The following is a 14,116-nucleotide window of genomic DNA, read 5'->3' as shown; positions in this document are numbered from 1 at the left end:
TGGAACAGATGAACAGACCAGTAATTCCTTCTTTAGACTTCTTTCCTCCTTTTTTATTGTCTGATTTAACCATAAAAGTGCCATCAGGCAGGGCTTGAAAGTAAATTCTTCTACTTTCATCTGCATTCCAAATGTCTTCTTCAGCAGAGTCCTGTCTTGGTTCAATCCGCTCGTTTTCTAACCATTCTTTGTGTACCCTAATGTCTGCATCTTTGGCTTCTCCAGGCATTTTCTTAAAAACAATCCCCTCTTGTTTTTTAAAGAGCTCAAATCAGCCAGTGTTGGCCTTGAAGTCAGTAACACCCAGGGCTGCTGCCAGTTCTACTTTTTGCATCACCAACGGTCCACTTAGAGGGCATTTCTCTCTGGAATTTCTGATCCGCTTTATAAGCGCCACCTCAACCGTAGATGCCCTTGCCTGACCTCATTCTTTTTCTGTCTCCTTCATTTTGTATGATGCTCTCCCTGGCTTTGAGAATCTTAGACAATGTAGGTTGTGGACTGCCCAATTTCTGAGCTGCTTCTCTTTGGCAGGTTTTGGGAAAACTATGGTGGGACTCTAGAAGGTGGCATTTTCCATCTTTCTTTTTCCTGCCATGTTGACTCACACATAAATGGCACACCTTGTTTCTACACTGGGATTATACTTCAGACACGCTACGTGCCTAGTAATGTGAGATGTCATCAAATTCAAAACAGTTTATTGGCTTTTTATGTGTCCTTGCACTTGATTATTGTATTACAAATAGTCAGTTTGCCCCAAAATGATCCTTAAATGTGGACTGCTTGATTCTTAAAATTGGAGTATGTTAGCAGGGTTAGTATAGGAATGGTTTTGTCCCAGTGGTTTTGATCACTGTATGTGGCTGATGCTTATATCAGTAATTCTTATAAATGGAGTGCATTTGTCCTTGGTTTTCTGGGATGCTGCTAACACTAAGGCCCCTGCCAGTTCCTGGCTGGTCCCTTGAATGCTCTTGGTGGTTCCAATGGCATTGGCTGCAGCTGCTGGGCCCTGTAGACCTATTGCCCCCCCCCCCCCAATCTTAAAGGCGTCTCTCCCAGCCTAAGGACCCAGATCTCAAGCAGTTCTAGGAGGCAACAAATGAGGAAACAGGGATGGGCGCGAGGGTCAGGCAGGGAGCCACTAAGAGGCCCATCCAGAAACTGCTGCTATGGCAGCTTGGCCGTGTAAAGCCTGGTTTATGAAGCCAATGTCCTGACCCCGGACTCTGGAGCCAGCTCGCCCTAGCCACGTGGAGCGGCACCTGCAGCGGGGCCATGAGCTGCCTTGACCTGGGGCGTCTCACTCCCTCCCGCGCTGGGATTCAAAACTCTCTACAAAGCCGGCTTCTTCCCTCGGGCTCTCGCTGCCCGCCCCCGCCGGGTGACTCCCGCAGGGCCCGCGCTGCTCTCTGAGACGGGGTCAGTGCCGCGGGCCCCGCGCGAGGGGCTGTAACGCGCCGGGCTGCGGGTGCCCGCGCTCGGGAGCCTTGGCCTTTCGCCCCTCCCCCTCCCTTCCCACGGGGCACAGGGGCTGGGCAGCGCGTTGCTAGGCAGCAGGATCATGGGAAGGACACGTAAAGCTTCTACAGGAGGAAGGAGGCGGGGCATCGGGGGTCACAAGATTTCACCTCTCAGACAACGCCGGTTCCTCCTTAGCCTGGAGGGGAGCAGCGTGGCTCAGCCTAACCTGTCAGCTCCGCGCCCTCACGCCTGCACGTCGTGGTGGCGATCGCAGCCAATCAGGGGCGCGGCTGCGGGAGCAGGGCGGGCTGGTGGGGGCGGGTTCGGTTGCTCTGCGCGCTGGAGGCGGGGCTTCTGAGTGAGCGCTTCCTGCCCTCCCTCCACCCGCGCGCTGGGACTCGGTGGCGGCCGGTGCAGGAGACGGTTGCGGCGGCGGCTGCGGAGATCGGCCCGGCCTCACCCGGGAGCGGCCATGGCGCGGCGCCGCTAGGTTTCCCTGCGGGGTCGGGTCGAGCCGGGGCCGCTCCGCGAGTCGCAGGCCGGGATGGGGCCGGGGGGCGGCCGGCAGGGCCCGGAGGCAGCGGGAGGCCGAGCGTCCTGCCGGGCCGCCGCGCTGCTGCTCCTGCTGCTCCTGGCCGCGCCCGCCGGGCTGCGCGCCGCCCTGGAGGAAGAGACCGGCAGGAACAAGGAGCCGCCGGCGCCGCCACAGCAGCAGCAGCCGCAGCCCGCGGTGCAGGGGCTAGATCCGGCCCGGGCCGAGGTGAGGCGGGGGCCGTGTGTCTGTGTGTGGTGCTGGGGTGTGTCCCCCGCTCCTTCTCCTCTGTCCCCCCGGGTGCACAGGGGCCGCAGCCCGGAGCCCCATGGCAGCGTCCTGGGCGGGGCGGGCCCGCCTGTCGCACAGCACCCGGCACGGGGCGGATGAGGTCGGGGTGGGCGGGCTGCGGCGGGGGCAGACACCCCGCCTGGGGGTGAGTGTCGGGTGTCTCCAGCTTGCTGTGGCTTGGTGTCTCCTCCCCCGCCTGTTGAGCGCTCCTGGGTATCAGAGTAGCAGCCGCAAAAAGAACAGGAGTACTTGTGGCACCTTAGAGACTAAGGTATGCTCTAATAAATTTGTTAGTCTCTAAGGTGCCACAAGTACTCCTGTTTTTTCTCCTGGGTATGTGACCTAGGGTGGCTCTGCAGAGTCCAAGCTTTAATCTAAAAGAAAAGGTGTTTAGCCCACATGGCTGCCAAGTTAACCTTGATTTATATAATACCTAACTAATAACACGTAATTAAACTTAATTGCAGCGTTAAAGGCTGTATTCCCTTGGCCTTTATGCAAACCTCCCATTGACGTAGTGGGGAGTCCAGCAGTGGATAGAGAGGCATGTGCAATCTTAAATTGATACCCTGTGCACAGAACTGAATTAAAAGTGGATTTGTTCCTCTCTGAATAAAGAATGACCGTGGCTCACCTTCCTGAGGGGATAGGCTGGTTAACTAGATCCCAGCATGTATGTTGAAGCAAAGCTCTAATGGCTACAAATGAACAACATTCATGCAAACATACTGGTGTCTTATACTTTAACTATTGAAATGTGTCATGTTTTTTCCAAGTGTTCCGGATCATTTAATACGGGCCATCAATTAATCAAGCACATTAATCCTTAGTGGGTCCCCATGTTAGGGAATGCTGCTGCAACACTTTGACCATAAGCTTTAGGAGGAACTGTGGAAGCCCTTTAGTATTTCCATACTTGACACTGTGAGGGCAGAAAAAAAAGGGAAGCAGAGAGAACATGAGCAGTGTAGGCTAAAATGTAGAGCGGAAGGCATGGAGCAAGACCAAACTGCAAGAGGAAAACAGTTGACGCAGCAAAGTGGATAGAGGTGATGAGATTGGGAAGACCGGAGTAAGTGCTAGTGAGGAATGAAACATGAATGGAAAAATACTGTCTTTATTGTATTCCTAGCCTAATAGAAGTTTAAAGCCAACCCACTCCCCCAACTATTTAACTTTGCCCAAAGACCTGCAAGAGCTAATGAAGCTTTCACCTAGAGCTTGTTGAGGAGTCACTTTAGACCCAGACCTCTGGTCATGGCTTGTTATCTCAATCATCTGGCCTTTTATTCTTTCCCAGACTTATCAAGTCTCTCTGACTATACAGTAGTGCTTTCAGAAATGGAAAGTAATTATTTCCATCTGGCTGAACAGCAGTGTTTTTTTAAAGCAACTCTTATGGGAATCTTGGAGCCTAAGAAGGAATAGGTTATTGAGGTAATGTTAATCTGTCATTAGGAAAAACCTGAATCTGTACAGGGATATCAGTTGTTAGGTTTGTCAACATTTACTTCTGAAAGGGGAGACTTTCAATGGCACAAAGAGCAGTTAGGCACCTAATTCCCATTTGTGCCTCTGAAAATCTCCCTAAGTACCTTGTACTGGACTGTCTTGAGGGCACAGAATAGGGTGGTGTTTAGGAAGTGTCTAGTATATTTTGGACATTATAGCAGTCTAAATAATGCTAAGTATGTTGCTGGTAAACATTTTCCTTAACTCCAGAAAAATTTCACTTTGCTCCTTGTCTCCACCTCCAGTTGTTGACTTCATATTCATTGGTATGTGGGGCTGACAGGCAGAGGCACGTACAGTATGCTAAGAAAGAAACAGTATGCAAGAAACTAGAACCTTTAGCCTACAAAACTTGACTCTTTAATCTTGATTTTCAAGTTAAATCTGTTAATGCATCTCTAAAGAATTAGGTACTTTATGTTCACCATAATTCACTTGAGAGTTGAGACTATTTCTGCTATAGCTCTTTCTGTAAGAATTGACAAGTGATGGATGATCATGGGATGCAACAAAGGAGCCTGCAGGCTGGGGAGGAGAGATAAATATAGGGTGAAATTTTATTTGCTAGAAATTGGTCTACCGAAAATGGGACATTAAGCTGGGGATTTGGCATTTGATAAAATGAACAGCAAAACTTGGCCACGAAAAGTAAGATGACAGTCTGAAAGCATTAATCTGATGACAGCGTGTTTGCTTACATGCTAATGAATCTGCATTTGAGGAAGTGGGTTTTAGCCCACAAAAGCTTATGCTCAAATAAATTTGTTAGTCTCTAAGGTGCCACAAGTACTCCTGTTCTTTTTTTAGATGTAATACAGTAACCTGAAAACTGCTTGCTTCACTGATCTTCCAAAATAATAGAAAGAGCCATGTATTGTAAATTGCAGTATTGCCATGACTTGAATGTACCTTCCATTTACTGTGATAGTGATCGCTATACCTAAGTAATATCTGTACAAAGGTATTTCATTATTAATCATAGCAGGATATCATAGGTTAATGACTGATCACTATAGTCCCAGATGGGTGGCAGTCAGTAGTAGTTAAAAGATTCTGATTGAAGGAAAACTTCAATAATCCTTCTTGAAAATATTCTAATAAGTATTAGACCGTAATGGTTTGCAATAGGAGAAAACTAGAGTTGCATTCTTTTGGGAGTTAAATGTTCAACCTTAAGCAATCATTTTCTTCTTTTACAGAAATGGCCCACGGCAGTTCCTCCAGTTCATCTTATCAGTGAAGAATCTGCTGATAAAACTAATTTGGGGTTTATTCATGCTTTTGTGGCTGCCATATCAGTCATCATTGTGTCAGAACTGGGGGATAAGACCTTCTTTATTGCAGCCATCATGGCAATGCGTTATAATCGTTTGACTGTAATGGCTGGTGCCATGCTTGCCTTAGGACTGATGACATGCTTATCAGGTTAGAACTCTTTGCTGCCTTTCTCAGAATTCACGGATTAAATAAATGCGTATAGTCTGTTATCCTTAAATCTTAACCAAAGTGAAAATGAATGCAGCAGGTATGCAGGATTTATTATTAATTCTTTTCTATATAGCGTTAAGGGCTACTAGCTTTTTTTTTTTTTTTTTGGTAGTCTCTTATCATATACATTTTATGCCATTCAAAGTAAATGCAATGGGATCGTATAACTTCATTCATTAGTTGAAGACAGAGGGCACTCAGAGGTGACATGTATATTGATATAAATTGGACTGTCTTGGACTTTTGCTTACATACTGCTATGTAAGTGTAAATGAGATTAAGGGCCAGGTTCTGTGATGCTTTTTCTGTGCAGTACGCAGAAAAAGTAGCCAGGGTCTGGGAGGGGAAGGTAGCTTTAGACATCTCTGGGATTCTGGGGTGGCACTGCCCTCAGTATAAGTTAGAGCAGCTCCAAAGGCTGCTGTCGCCGCAATTTACCATGGTGATGCTCTATAGCTCAGAATACAGGAAAACAAAGTGTTTGTTCTGTAATAGATCTCTGAACAGTGAACTTTGCTAAGGAGCAGCACTTACAAATAGTAATAATCAGTGGTCATCTTGGTATCATTTAACATATAACGTAACTTATTTTCTTTCAGTTTTATTTGGCTATGCCACCACAGTTATCCCCCGAGTGTACACATACTATGCGTCGACTGCACTGTTTGCAATTTTTGGCATCAGAATGCTTCGGGAAGGCTTGAAGATGAGCCCAGATGAGGGTCAGGAGGAGCTGGAGGAAGTTCAAGCAGAAATCAAGAAAAAAGATGAAGAAGTAAGTCATAAAGTACTTAGAAGTCATGACTAATGAAGCACTTAGTCCTGTTAGGTTGCACAATTAAGGAAGCGTGTGCATGCGGGTTGCTCAGCTGTATATATGTGTAATAAGAGTCTGATGCAAAAAAAATGTGTGGTTAACAATAACCTGAAAACAGACAGAAATGCCCCTCTTCACCATGGACCACATAACAGAATGCCCCCTCTGCTAATTTCCTGGAGACTGTTTTAACAGCTGGCTGTAATTCTCGGCTGTATAACTGCATTTTGAGGTGGGAGAGAGAAGTGAACTGCCTCTTCATATTTCAAGCATGAATTCTATATATCTTTCACCTGGGGCTTTACCAGCCAGAATGTGGACAGCTACCATTGCTGCTGCTTTTATTTATAACATTTAGGTAGAGCAGGGGTCGGCAACATTCGGCACGCGGCTCGCCAGGGTAAGCACCCTGGCGGGCCGGGCCAGTTTTATTTACCTGCTGACGCGGCAGGTTCGGCCGATCGCGGCGCCAACTGGCCGCGGCTCGCTGTCCTGGGCCAATGGGGGCGGCGAGAAGCGGCGCGGGCGAGCGATGTGCTGGCCGCGGCTTCTCGCCGCCCCCATTGGCCCAGGACGGTGAACCGCGGCCAGTGGGGGCCGTGATTGGCCGAACCTGCCGCGTCAGCAGGTAAATAAAACTGGCCCGGCCCGCCAGGGTGCTTACCCTGGCGAGCCGCGTGCTGAACGTTGCCGACTCCTGAGGTAGAGTAATACTGAAGCTAGTGTTGCTGCAGGTGTCCTTGTGGACATAACCTAAGCAAAATACTGCAGCTATAAGGCATACCGTTAATACAGTTTCTCTGGAGCATTAGTTTTATTTCATTTATTATTCTTGTCACTAATTTTACTGTCTTCCCCTCTCCTAACTCTAGAGCTACCACTGTTTATCACCATAATAATGCATTCAGTTTCTTCTCAGTATAATTAAAAATAGCATAACAGCTTATCATATATCATTTTCTAAAATAAACTCTTTTTCTTGCTTTAAAATGCTTATCCTATGTTTCTGCCTACTTTGCACATTTGTAGTAGGAGCTAAATATTTGGATTGTCTAAATGTCCAATTGTACAGCTTTGAGGCAGACAGTTACTTGGAGGGAAAGGGTAAGTGTAGATATGTAAATTGTAGGTAACCTTGGTGGTAGGCAGTACCTTAAATATTCAACAGCTAAGTTTATTGTTCAAAGTCTAACTGTCCTGGGTATTAAATTATTGGGTTTACATTTGAGCATTATTTGTATTGGGATGTTTGGATAATATTTCAGTTCTTCTGATGGGCTTCTTGTTTCCAGTTCCAGAGAACAAAACTATTAAATGGGCCAGGAGATGTGGAAACAGGGACAGGCACAAATATACCTCAGAAGAAGTGGCTGCATTTTATTTCTCCAATTTTTGTTCAAGCTTTTACTTTAACGTTCGTAGCAGAATGGGGTGATCGCTCTCAATTGACAACAATAGTCCTGGCAGCAAGAGAGGTGAGTGTGATCGATACAAAATGTCCTTATGTCCTGTTTTTGAATATTGGCAACAGATGATGTAGAGAGACAGATGGTATATCCTTTATCAACCCATCAAATTCTCAGATTCTCCTTTGTAGTTTATTAGATATACCCAGTTAATGTTGGGAGGATATGGAGGCATGAATCTGAAGGCAGTGTGGTTATTTCTGTGCATCCTCAATACCTGAGGTGTTATTACTGTTACAGTCTCCCTCTAAAGATAGTTATATTGTTTACTGCATGGTTTGGGACTGCAAGTGTCATTTCTGGAAAAAGCTGTTTTCTCTCTTCAGCTGTACAGTATAAGATTTGTCACTTTGTTCCATGCAATAACCATCATTTAAGAAACCTTTTTGAAAATGTAGGCTAAGCAGATATTGCTATTAAAACTATTTATAGCTTTAAAGAGGAACTTGTAATTTGATCAATCCTTAAAACTGTTAAAAGCTGATTGTTTCTTAGAGTCCAAAATGCATTATCTTATTATATGTACCACTATTAATTGTGAGCTGCTCTGAAAAACAAGCATTAAAATACGATTTCTATTGATTGACATCAACATTGCTGCTAAAGCAAGGAAGACAATGAAAAGGGGAATCCACTTAAGTTTCTGGTCTGCTGGAAATGGAGGGGGAAAGATAATCTTTCTAGATAGATGCATACATGCTGCATATCTCTTTCCTAATACATATTCATATTACACACGCAAATATTATGCTTGCAAAATCAAACATTCAGAAAGTAGGAACTGCCACAATAAAGGTTGTGTGTGCGCAACCTTAATTTGGCCTCTTTGTGCATATGCATTATGATAGTATTTAATTACATTACATACTATTTTTCCACAGGACTCTGGCCTTTCAGTGCACAGGATGGACCTGGCCTGGATATGAGTATTTCACAAACACTGACTATCTTTACAACACCCCTGTGAGACAAGGGGCTATGAGACAGAAAGTTTAAGATCAAAAGTATCCATGAATATTTGGTGTCCAATTTGAGACTCCCAAGACCTTCAAGCTTGTGTAGTGGAAGAAGCTGTTGTCTTGGTTCCTCTGTTGCAGAAGTTGGAAGAAGTATAGTGAATGAGGCAGGGGACTGCCAGAAGAGAAAGGATGGTCTCCTGGTTAAGACAATTTAGTGATTTCTTGGAAAATTTGGTTCTATCCCTGCCTCTGTACAGAGTTCCTGTGTGATGCTGGGCATATTGCTTAAACAAAACTTTTCACAGGTGGTCACTAATTGTGTTTCTAACTTTCCAGGTACTCCTCTTGAGACCTGGGGTCTGATTTGCAGAAGTGCAAGTTTAATCAGGTCTTGGGAAGTCTCAAGTTGGACACCCCAAATTAGTGGATACTTTTAACCTTGCACACACTCTGCTTTATAGTTCCTCACCTCACAGGGGTGTTGCAAGGGTAAGTCAGTTAATGTTTGTGAATAACTTGGATACCGTAGTGATGAGTGCCATAGAAAAGCACATGAGAAAATTAATAATTCTGTCATCAGACCAGGGTTTGAATAGTGTGGAGTTTTCAAATAGTATTTGAACAATGAGGTGAAAACAAAATATTGAGTAGCTGCTCATTAAGTGAACCTTATCTATCCCGGGCACTGAAAGAGGCAGGCATCCTGTGATCGTGTAATTAGACTGATTATGTATGTAGTTACATAATAATGCATACGCACCAGGAAGCTGAATTAAGGTGTCTCAGGCAACCTGAAGTTTGGCATTCCTAACTTTTGAATGTTCAACTCTGGAACTTTTAATGTATTGTAAATGTCAGGTTTGAGTTATTTATTTTGGTCTTTTTATTTTGGGAGTTGCATTACATTGACACCCACATGAGTCATCAGCAGGGTTGGAACCTTTGGATCCTCCACACAAACCTCTGCCACTTGAGCTAGCAGAATAACTGATAGCAATAGTAGGTTGTCATCTTCTGTGTACCAGCATTAGCTGTGTATGAATCACATTTTGCCAGAGGGTTTCACAGATTTGCTGACAGCACAGGACTGATGAGACTCAGTAATTTTGGGTTCCATACCAGTCTGTGGAGGGGTGTGCTCTAGTGAGCACAGTCCCTTCTGCCCATTCCCTCCCCCCAAATGTGACCCCTTTTTGCCTTGTCTCCTCCAGCCTTTCCCTGTCTTTTTTCTTCTGCACCCATGGCTCCTCATCCCAAATCCAGTTCTCCCTTGCCTAGCCAGTACCTGTCTCCCCTACCTTGGGCTCCCTGTCACATCAGTTGTTTTCTACATCTCCAAGGATCGTTGTCCTAGTCTCCTTGCTCAGCCAGTCCCAATTTACTCCCCTTCTGGGTCTGATGTTTCCCTGAATAGACTTTTTCTTCTTTGCTTTCTAGAGACCCTCCTCCCCTTCCCCATGCATTCCTTGTAGGGAAGAAATACTGTCATTTCTTTTTCCTTCTGTTGAGAGTCTAAAATCTTTCCTTCCTAGAGGAAGTACAAAAAGTTTCAAAAATACAAATGACAATTAGGTACCCAGCTGCTACTTTTGCATTTTGAAGATTTCCCCAGGTCATGGTTGGTGTTAACACAGTCTAGGATTGTTAGTTATATCCCGACTACTGTAAGAAGGTAAGACAGAAGGAGAGGATACCTTGAGAAGCTGTGTAACACTTACTGCCGTGTTTGTTCTCTATAGCAGAGCAGTTGTCTCTTGTCTTTTTATTTACCCTTCCAGTAACCTTTTTAACAAAAATAGCAACTCTAAAGCCTTTAACTTTGTAAAGTGCTTTGTAGGCAAATCTTAGCTATCCATTTAAGTATTGGATAAGTAAATGTATGCAGTTGAAAACTTCATCCAGTGATGTTACAGTTGTGACTGCTGGTAAACCTAGAATAGAATAACAGTTGCCATCTAGGCTAAAATTTGATACCTATATTTCCAGTCCTAGTCCCTCTGATTTCATATTACTTTGGGTGGCCTTTTTAGAGAAGGTGCATTGGCCTCATGAACCTTGACAGAATACTTCTGGTAACTAGCATGTGCTCTGACTACCAAAAATTTCTCTTTACAGTTTGACATTTCTTAACTTTTGAGTTAGTGGTGTTCTAATTGTGTAGTTTTGCTTTGCTTCTAGCCAGCTGTCAGCCTCCACCCTAGAAGTGGCTGCTTTTCAGTGGTAGATAAACAAAGTGAATCCTGGGTCTGTGTTATGGCACTTTTCAACCATCTTTAAGTGGTTTAATAGGCTGCTCCTGATTTATCAGATTTCAAGTCTTTTTCTGTTGTGACTGTTCCTCAGTGTTGCAGGAAACAACTGCTATTAAGCCATGCAAAACCCCTCAGAGGGGTTGACGATATTCTCTGGGGATTACCTTGCCTTGCAGCAAACTAAGAAAGCATAATTTTTTCCTGGTAAACTGCTGTTTGAGCCTTGTAGGTTTTCAACTGTGCTAATGTTGATCTTTTGTGTTTCATAGGATCCCTATGGTGTGGCAGTGGGAGGAACAGTAGGACACTGTCTTTGCACTGGGTTAGCAGTTATTGGAGGAAGGATGATAGCACAAAAAATTTCTGTTAGGACTGGTAAGTGAAATCTCATTCTAACTGAAAAAGAAATACTCAATACATCTATAGCTGGCTTCAGGGACCATCGGAATGAAAATGATGGTATGTGCACTTGGGGTGCAGTTAAAGGCAGTGTTTTTAATGCTAAAGAAGGTATGTGATGGAGTTTAAAACGGTGTGTTTAACTTAATTTTTGATTGTCACACTGCCAAACTCACTGGAGGCTTTTATAGTTGCCTTTAGCACTTGTCACTTCCACCTCACACCCTTCCTGTGAAAACTTAATCCTCTGCCTTTCACATGAGTGCACCTCCTGCAGGTATAGCTACACCGCACACTTCTTCCAGTGGCAGGTAGAGTACATACCTGCGCGCCAGCATGGGTATAAATAGCACTGTAGATGTCGAAGCATGGCTAAGTGAGTAAAGTGAAGACACACTTGAGCCATGCGGTATGTACCCTGCATTGTTCTCTCCTCGCCCAAGCAGTGCCTCCCCCATCTACGTTGCTATTTTCACACTGCCTCCCTGTTGCCAGAGTCTATCCCCGACATGTGGAGCTACACACCACAGTGTGGACGCAGCCTGCTTTTCGCTGTAGCATGTAGCGACGCATAGCCTACATGCCACCGCAAGTAGAACCAGCCAAGCTAAGATTGTGCGTTCCTTGCAACTTAGTGCTGGTTGGTGCTATGTCCAGGAGCTCAATCATAATCACGTTTGGTAATGTAGCAAGTCTTTTCTTTCTTCTTTTCTTACTGTGATTTGAGTTTCAGGTGGGTATTGAATTCCAATACCAGGGGTTTAAAAGTAAATTAAGATGAGGCACATAATTTAGCTCCTGGGGTATGGAGGTGGAAGAAAATCTTAAGCATCTAAGAAACGCAAAGTATGCTGTCTGGCAAACAGCAGCAGAGATTCTACCCTCTAGGAGTTTAGGCTCGGTCTTTCAAAGGAGAGGAATTAAGGGGGTTAGAGAATCCCAGAGCTATTGTACATGTGGAACAACTGCTTTTCAGAGTATCTGCTGTGCATAGCAGGTGTTTTTATAATATTTTGACTAACAGGGATATGCCCATCTTGGAGGCAGGCCACAGCTTGTTCCAAATGTAATAGTCTTATTTTCTTGACCCCAGAAAGGGTACAAGACACATCAAGAAAATTCATTTCTGCAGCAATAGCGTGTACACATTTTAAAAGTAAATACTATTCATGAAACTTAGTCCCCTGTTTACACCTGCCAAGGAAACATTAGTATCTCATCAGCAAATAGTGACTTAAGATGCTGCTGAGAAGCATCATGATACAATTTCTCTGGTCACTGCGGGTGGAGTTGTAATGTTTCTAAAGTCAGATTTTCAGTGCTGGTATAATCTGAAGAACTATGCTAGCAGTACTCCTCAACATTTGCTCTTTGTGACTGCACCTTTGCCTTAATGTAGAATAAAGTAGGTTTTTTTTCTTACTCCTGTGAGCCAAAACTTCTCAATTCCAGGGGAGCAGGCTGCACTTTACTCTGGTTTATGTATAATAGAGTTAAAACCAGGTTTCATTTTAAGGGTCAAAATTTATCCTTATTTACATCTGTGCAGCTAGCCAGTAGGATGACAATAGACACACCTTGGCAGGGTGTTGCATGAGCCAGAAATAACTTCCAGTGCAGGCAGTTTAACCTCTGAACTGTGCATGTTGATGTGGAAGTCAAGTCCATGAAAATGGACCCCTCATGAGGCATGGTAGAAGTGCATTCAACTTGTTTTAAAACTATTTTTACCTGTACAACATCTAACTTTTTTTCTTTTTTGTTTTTCAGTGACAATCATAGGAGGCATTGTTTTCTTGGCGTTTGCATTCTCTGCACTATTTATAAGCCCAGAGTCTGGTTTTTAACAAGCTTTTTTTCATTCTCTTTAAAAGAGCAAGGATTGGGAGGAACAAGCTTGTCCTTGTGTGTTGCTGTATATAATGTACAGGTATTGTTGCTAAACAAGCACTGAAAATGAGAGACTGCACTTCTATAGCAATGATTTGTCAGTTTGGCACATTCGTGGACCCTGTGCCATGAAGATCTGCTTCCTGTCTGGTTTGCAAGGTGTATTTAAGTGGTGGTTGGGTGCCTCACAGGATTTGAGTCGCTTTCTTGCTTGCTGAACCTGATCAGATGGCTTTTGAGGATCTGCATCCACAAACATGAGGCTTCCTTCCTCTGTTCCACATGATCACTATTGCTGTCTGTTCTAGAGCTTATCCATCTGGCTAATTGAGCAGCTGCCTTGCCAACAGGCATTTATGATGTTACAAATTTCCCAATAGCCAGTATGAGGGAGAAAATCATTGACTCACACTTCACTTCCAGGATACCCTAGTAGCCTAAGAAACCTGAGGGCAGTTCCCATGCCATTAAGTGACTGAACCACCTATTGAAACGTTTAGAATTAATTTTTAAAAAGCAAATATCTTAATCAGGGGCCTTTGGTATGAAGTCAACAAAAGTGCTGACTCATGATGTACTGTTTTCAACAACAGACAATCTGGCTAGATCTGATTTTCTTTTCTTAACCAATTCTTTTTTGTATTAAGTTGAAAACTTATAATATACATCATAGTAATAAAATGGTCAATATTTGACAATGCTGCATTCCCAAATTTGAACAATAATGCAATTCTTACAGATTAAGATGTGTTATTTTCTTTAATAGTGTAATGGGGGGAATGTAAATAAAACAGTGGTGTCTCCATTTTAGTTACTTTCAACTTCTTTTTTGATGGTGGTTCATTTAATTCCCTTAGCAGAGAGCGAGGTAATGGCTTCTTGCGTGCACTGAGGGAGAGGCTCGCTTCTTATCCAGGTATGGTTGAAAAGGGAAGCGATGTTGATTTTGTGGCTGGAGTGATAAGATGTCATGACAACTTTGCACAGCTTTATTACCGGAATATATCTGTAAGCACTCTGCCGTTTATGCAATGTGGAGTTGG

At 44.1% G+C, this 14,116-nt stretch overlaps 1 protein-coding gene across 1 annotated transcript; it reads left to right on the top strand.

The window, feature by feature from the left end:
* The first annotated feature begins 1,870 nt into the window (after nt 1–1,870).
* Nucleotides 1,871–13,878, top strand: TMEM165 (transmembrane protein 165). The gene is made up of 6 exons (XM_005299176.4): nt 1,871–2,227; nt 5,002–5,227; nt 5,890–6,065; nt 7,400–7,582; nt 11,054–11,159; nt 12,954–13,878. Exons 1-6 carry the CDS (start codon nt 2,012–2,014, stop codon nt 13,028–13,030), a joined length of 984 nt encoding a protein of 327 aa, XP_005299233.2. The 5' UTR covers nt 1,871–2,011; the 3' UTR covers nt 13,031–13,878.
* Nucleotides 13,879–14,116: the final 238 nt, after the last annotated feature.

The sequence above is a fragment of the Chrysemys picta genome, chromosome 5, assembly GCF_011386835.1.
Source record: "Chrysemys picta bellii isolate R12L10 chromosome 5, ASM1138683v2, whole genome shotgun sequence".
Classification (NCBI taxonomy): Eukaryota; Metazoa; Chordata; order Testudines; family Emydidae; genus Chrysemys; species Chrysemys picta.
This window is presented reverse-complemented; position numbering and strand designations above follow the sequence as displayed.

Coding starts and splice junctions, on each gene's coding strand:
- TMEM165 (XM_005299176.4), top strand. CDS start 2,012: ATGGGGCCGGGGGGCGGCCGGCAGGGCCCGGAGGCAGCGGGAGGCCGA. Junction 5,228..5,889: donor ACTGATGACATGCTTATCAG/GTTAGAACTCTT, acceptor ATTTTCTTTCAG/TTTTATTTGGCTATGCCACC. Junction 7,583..11,053: donor TAGTCCTGGCAGCAAGAGAG/GTGAGTGTGATC, acceptor TGTGTTTCATAG/GATCCCTATGGTGTGGCAGT.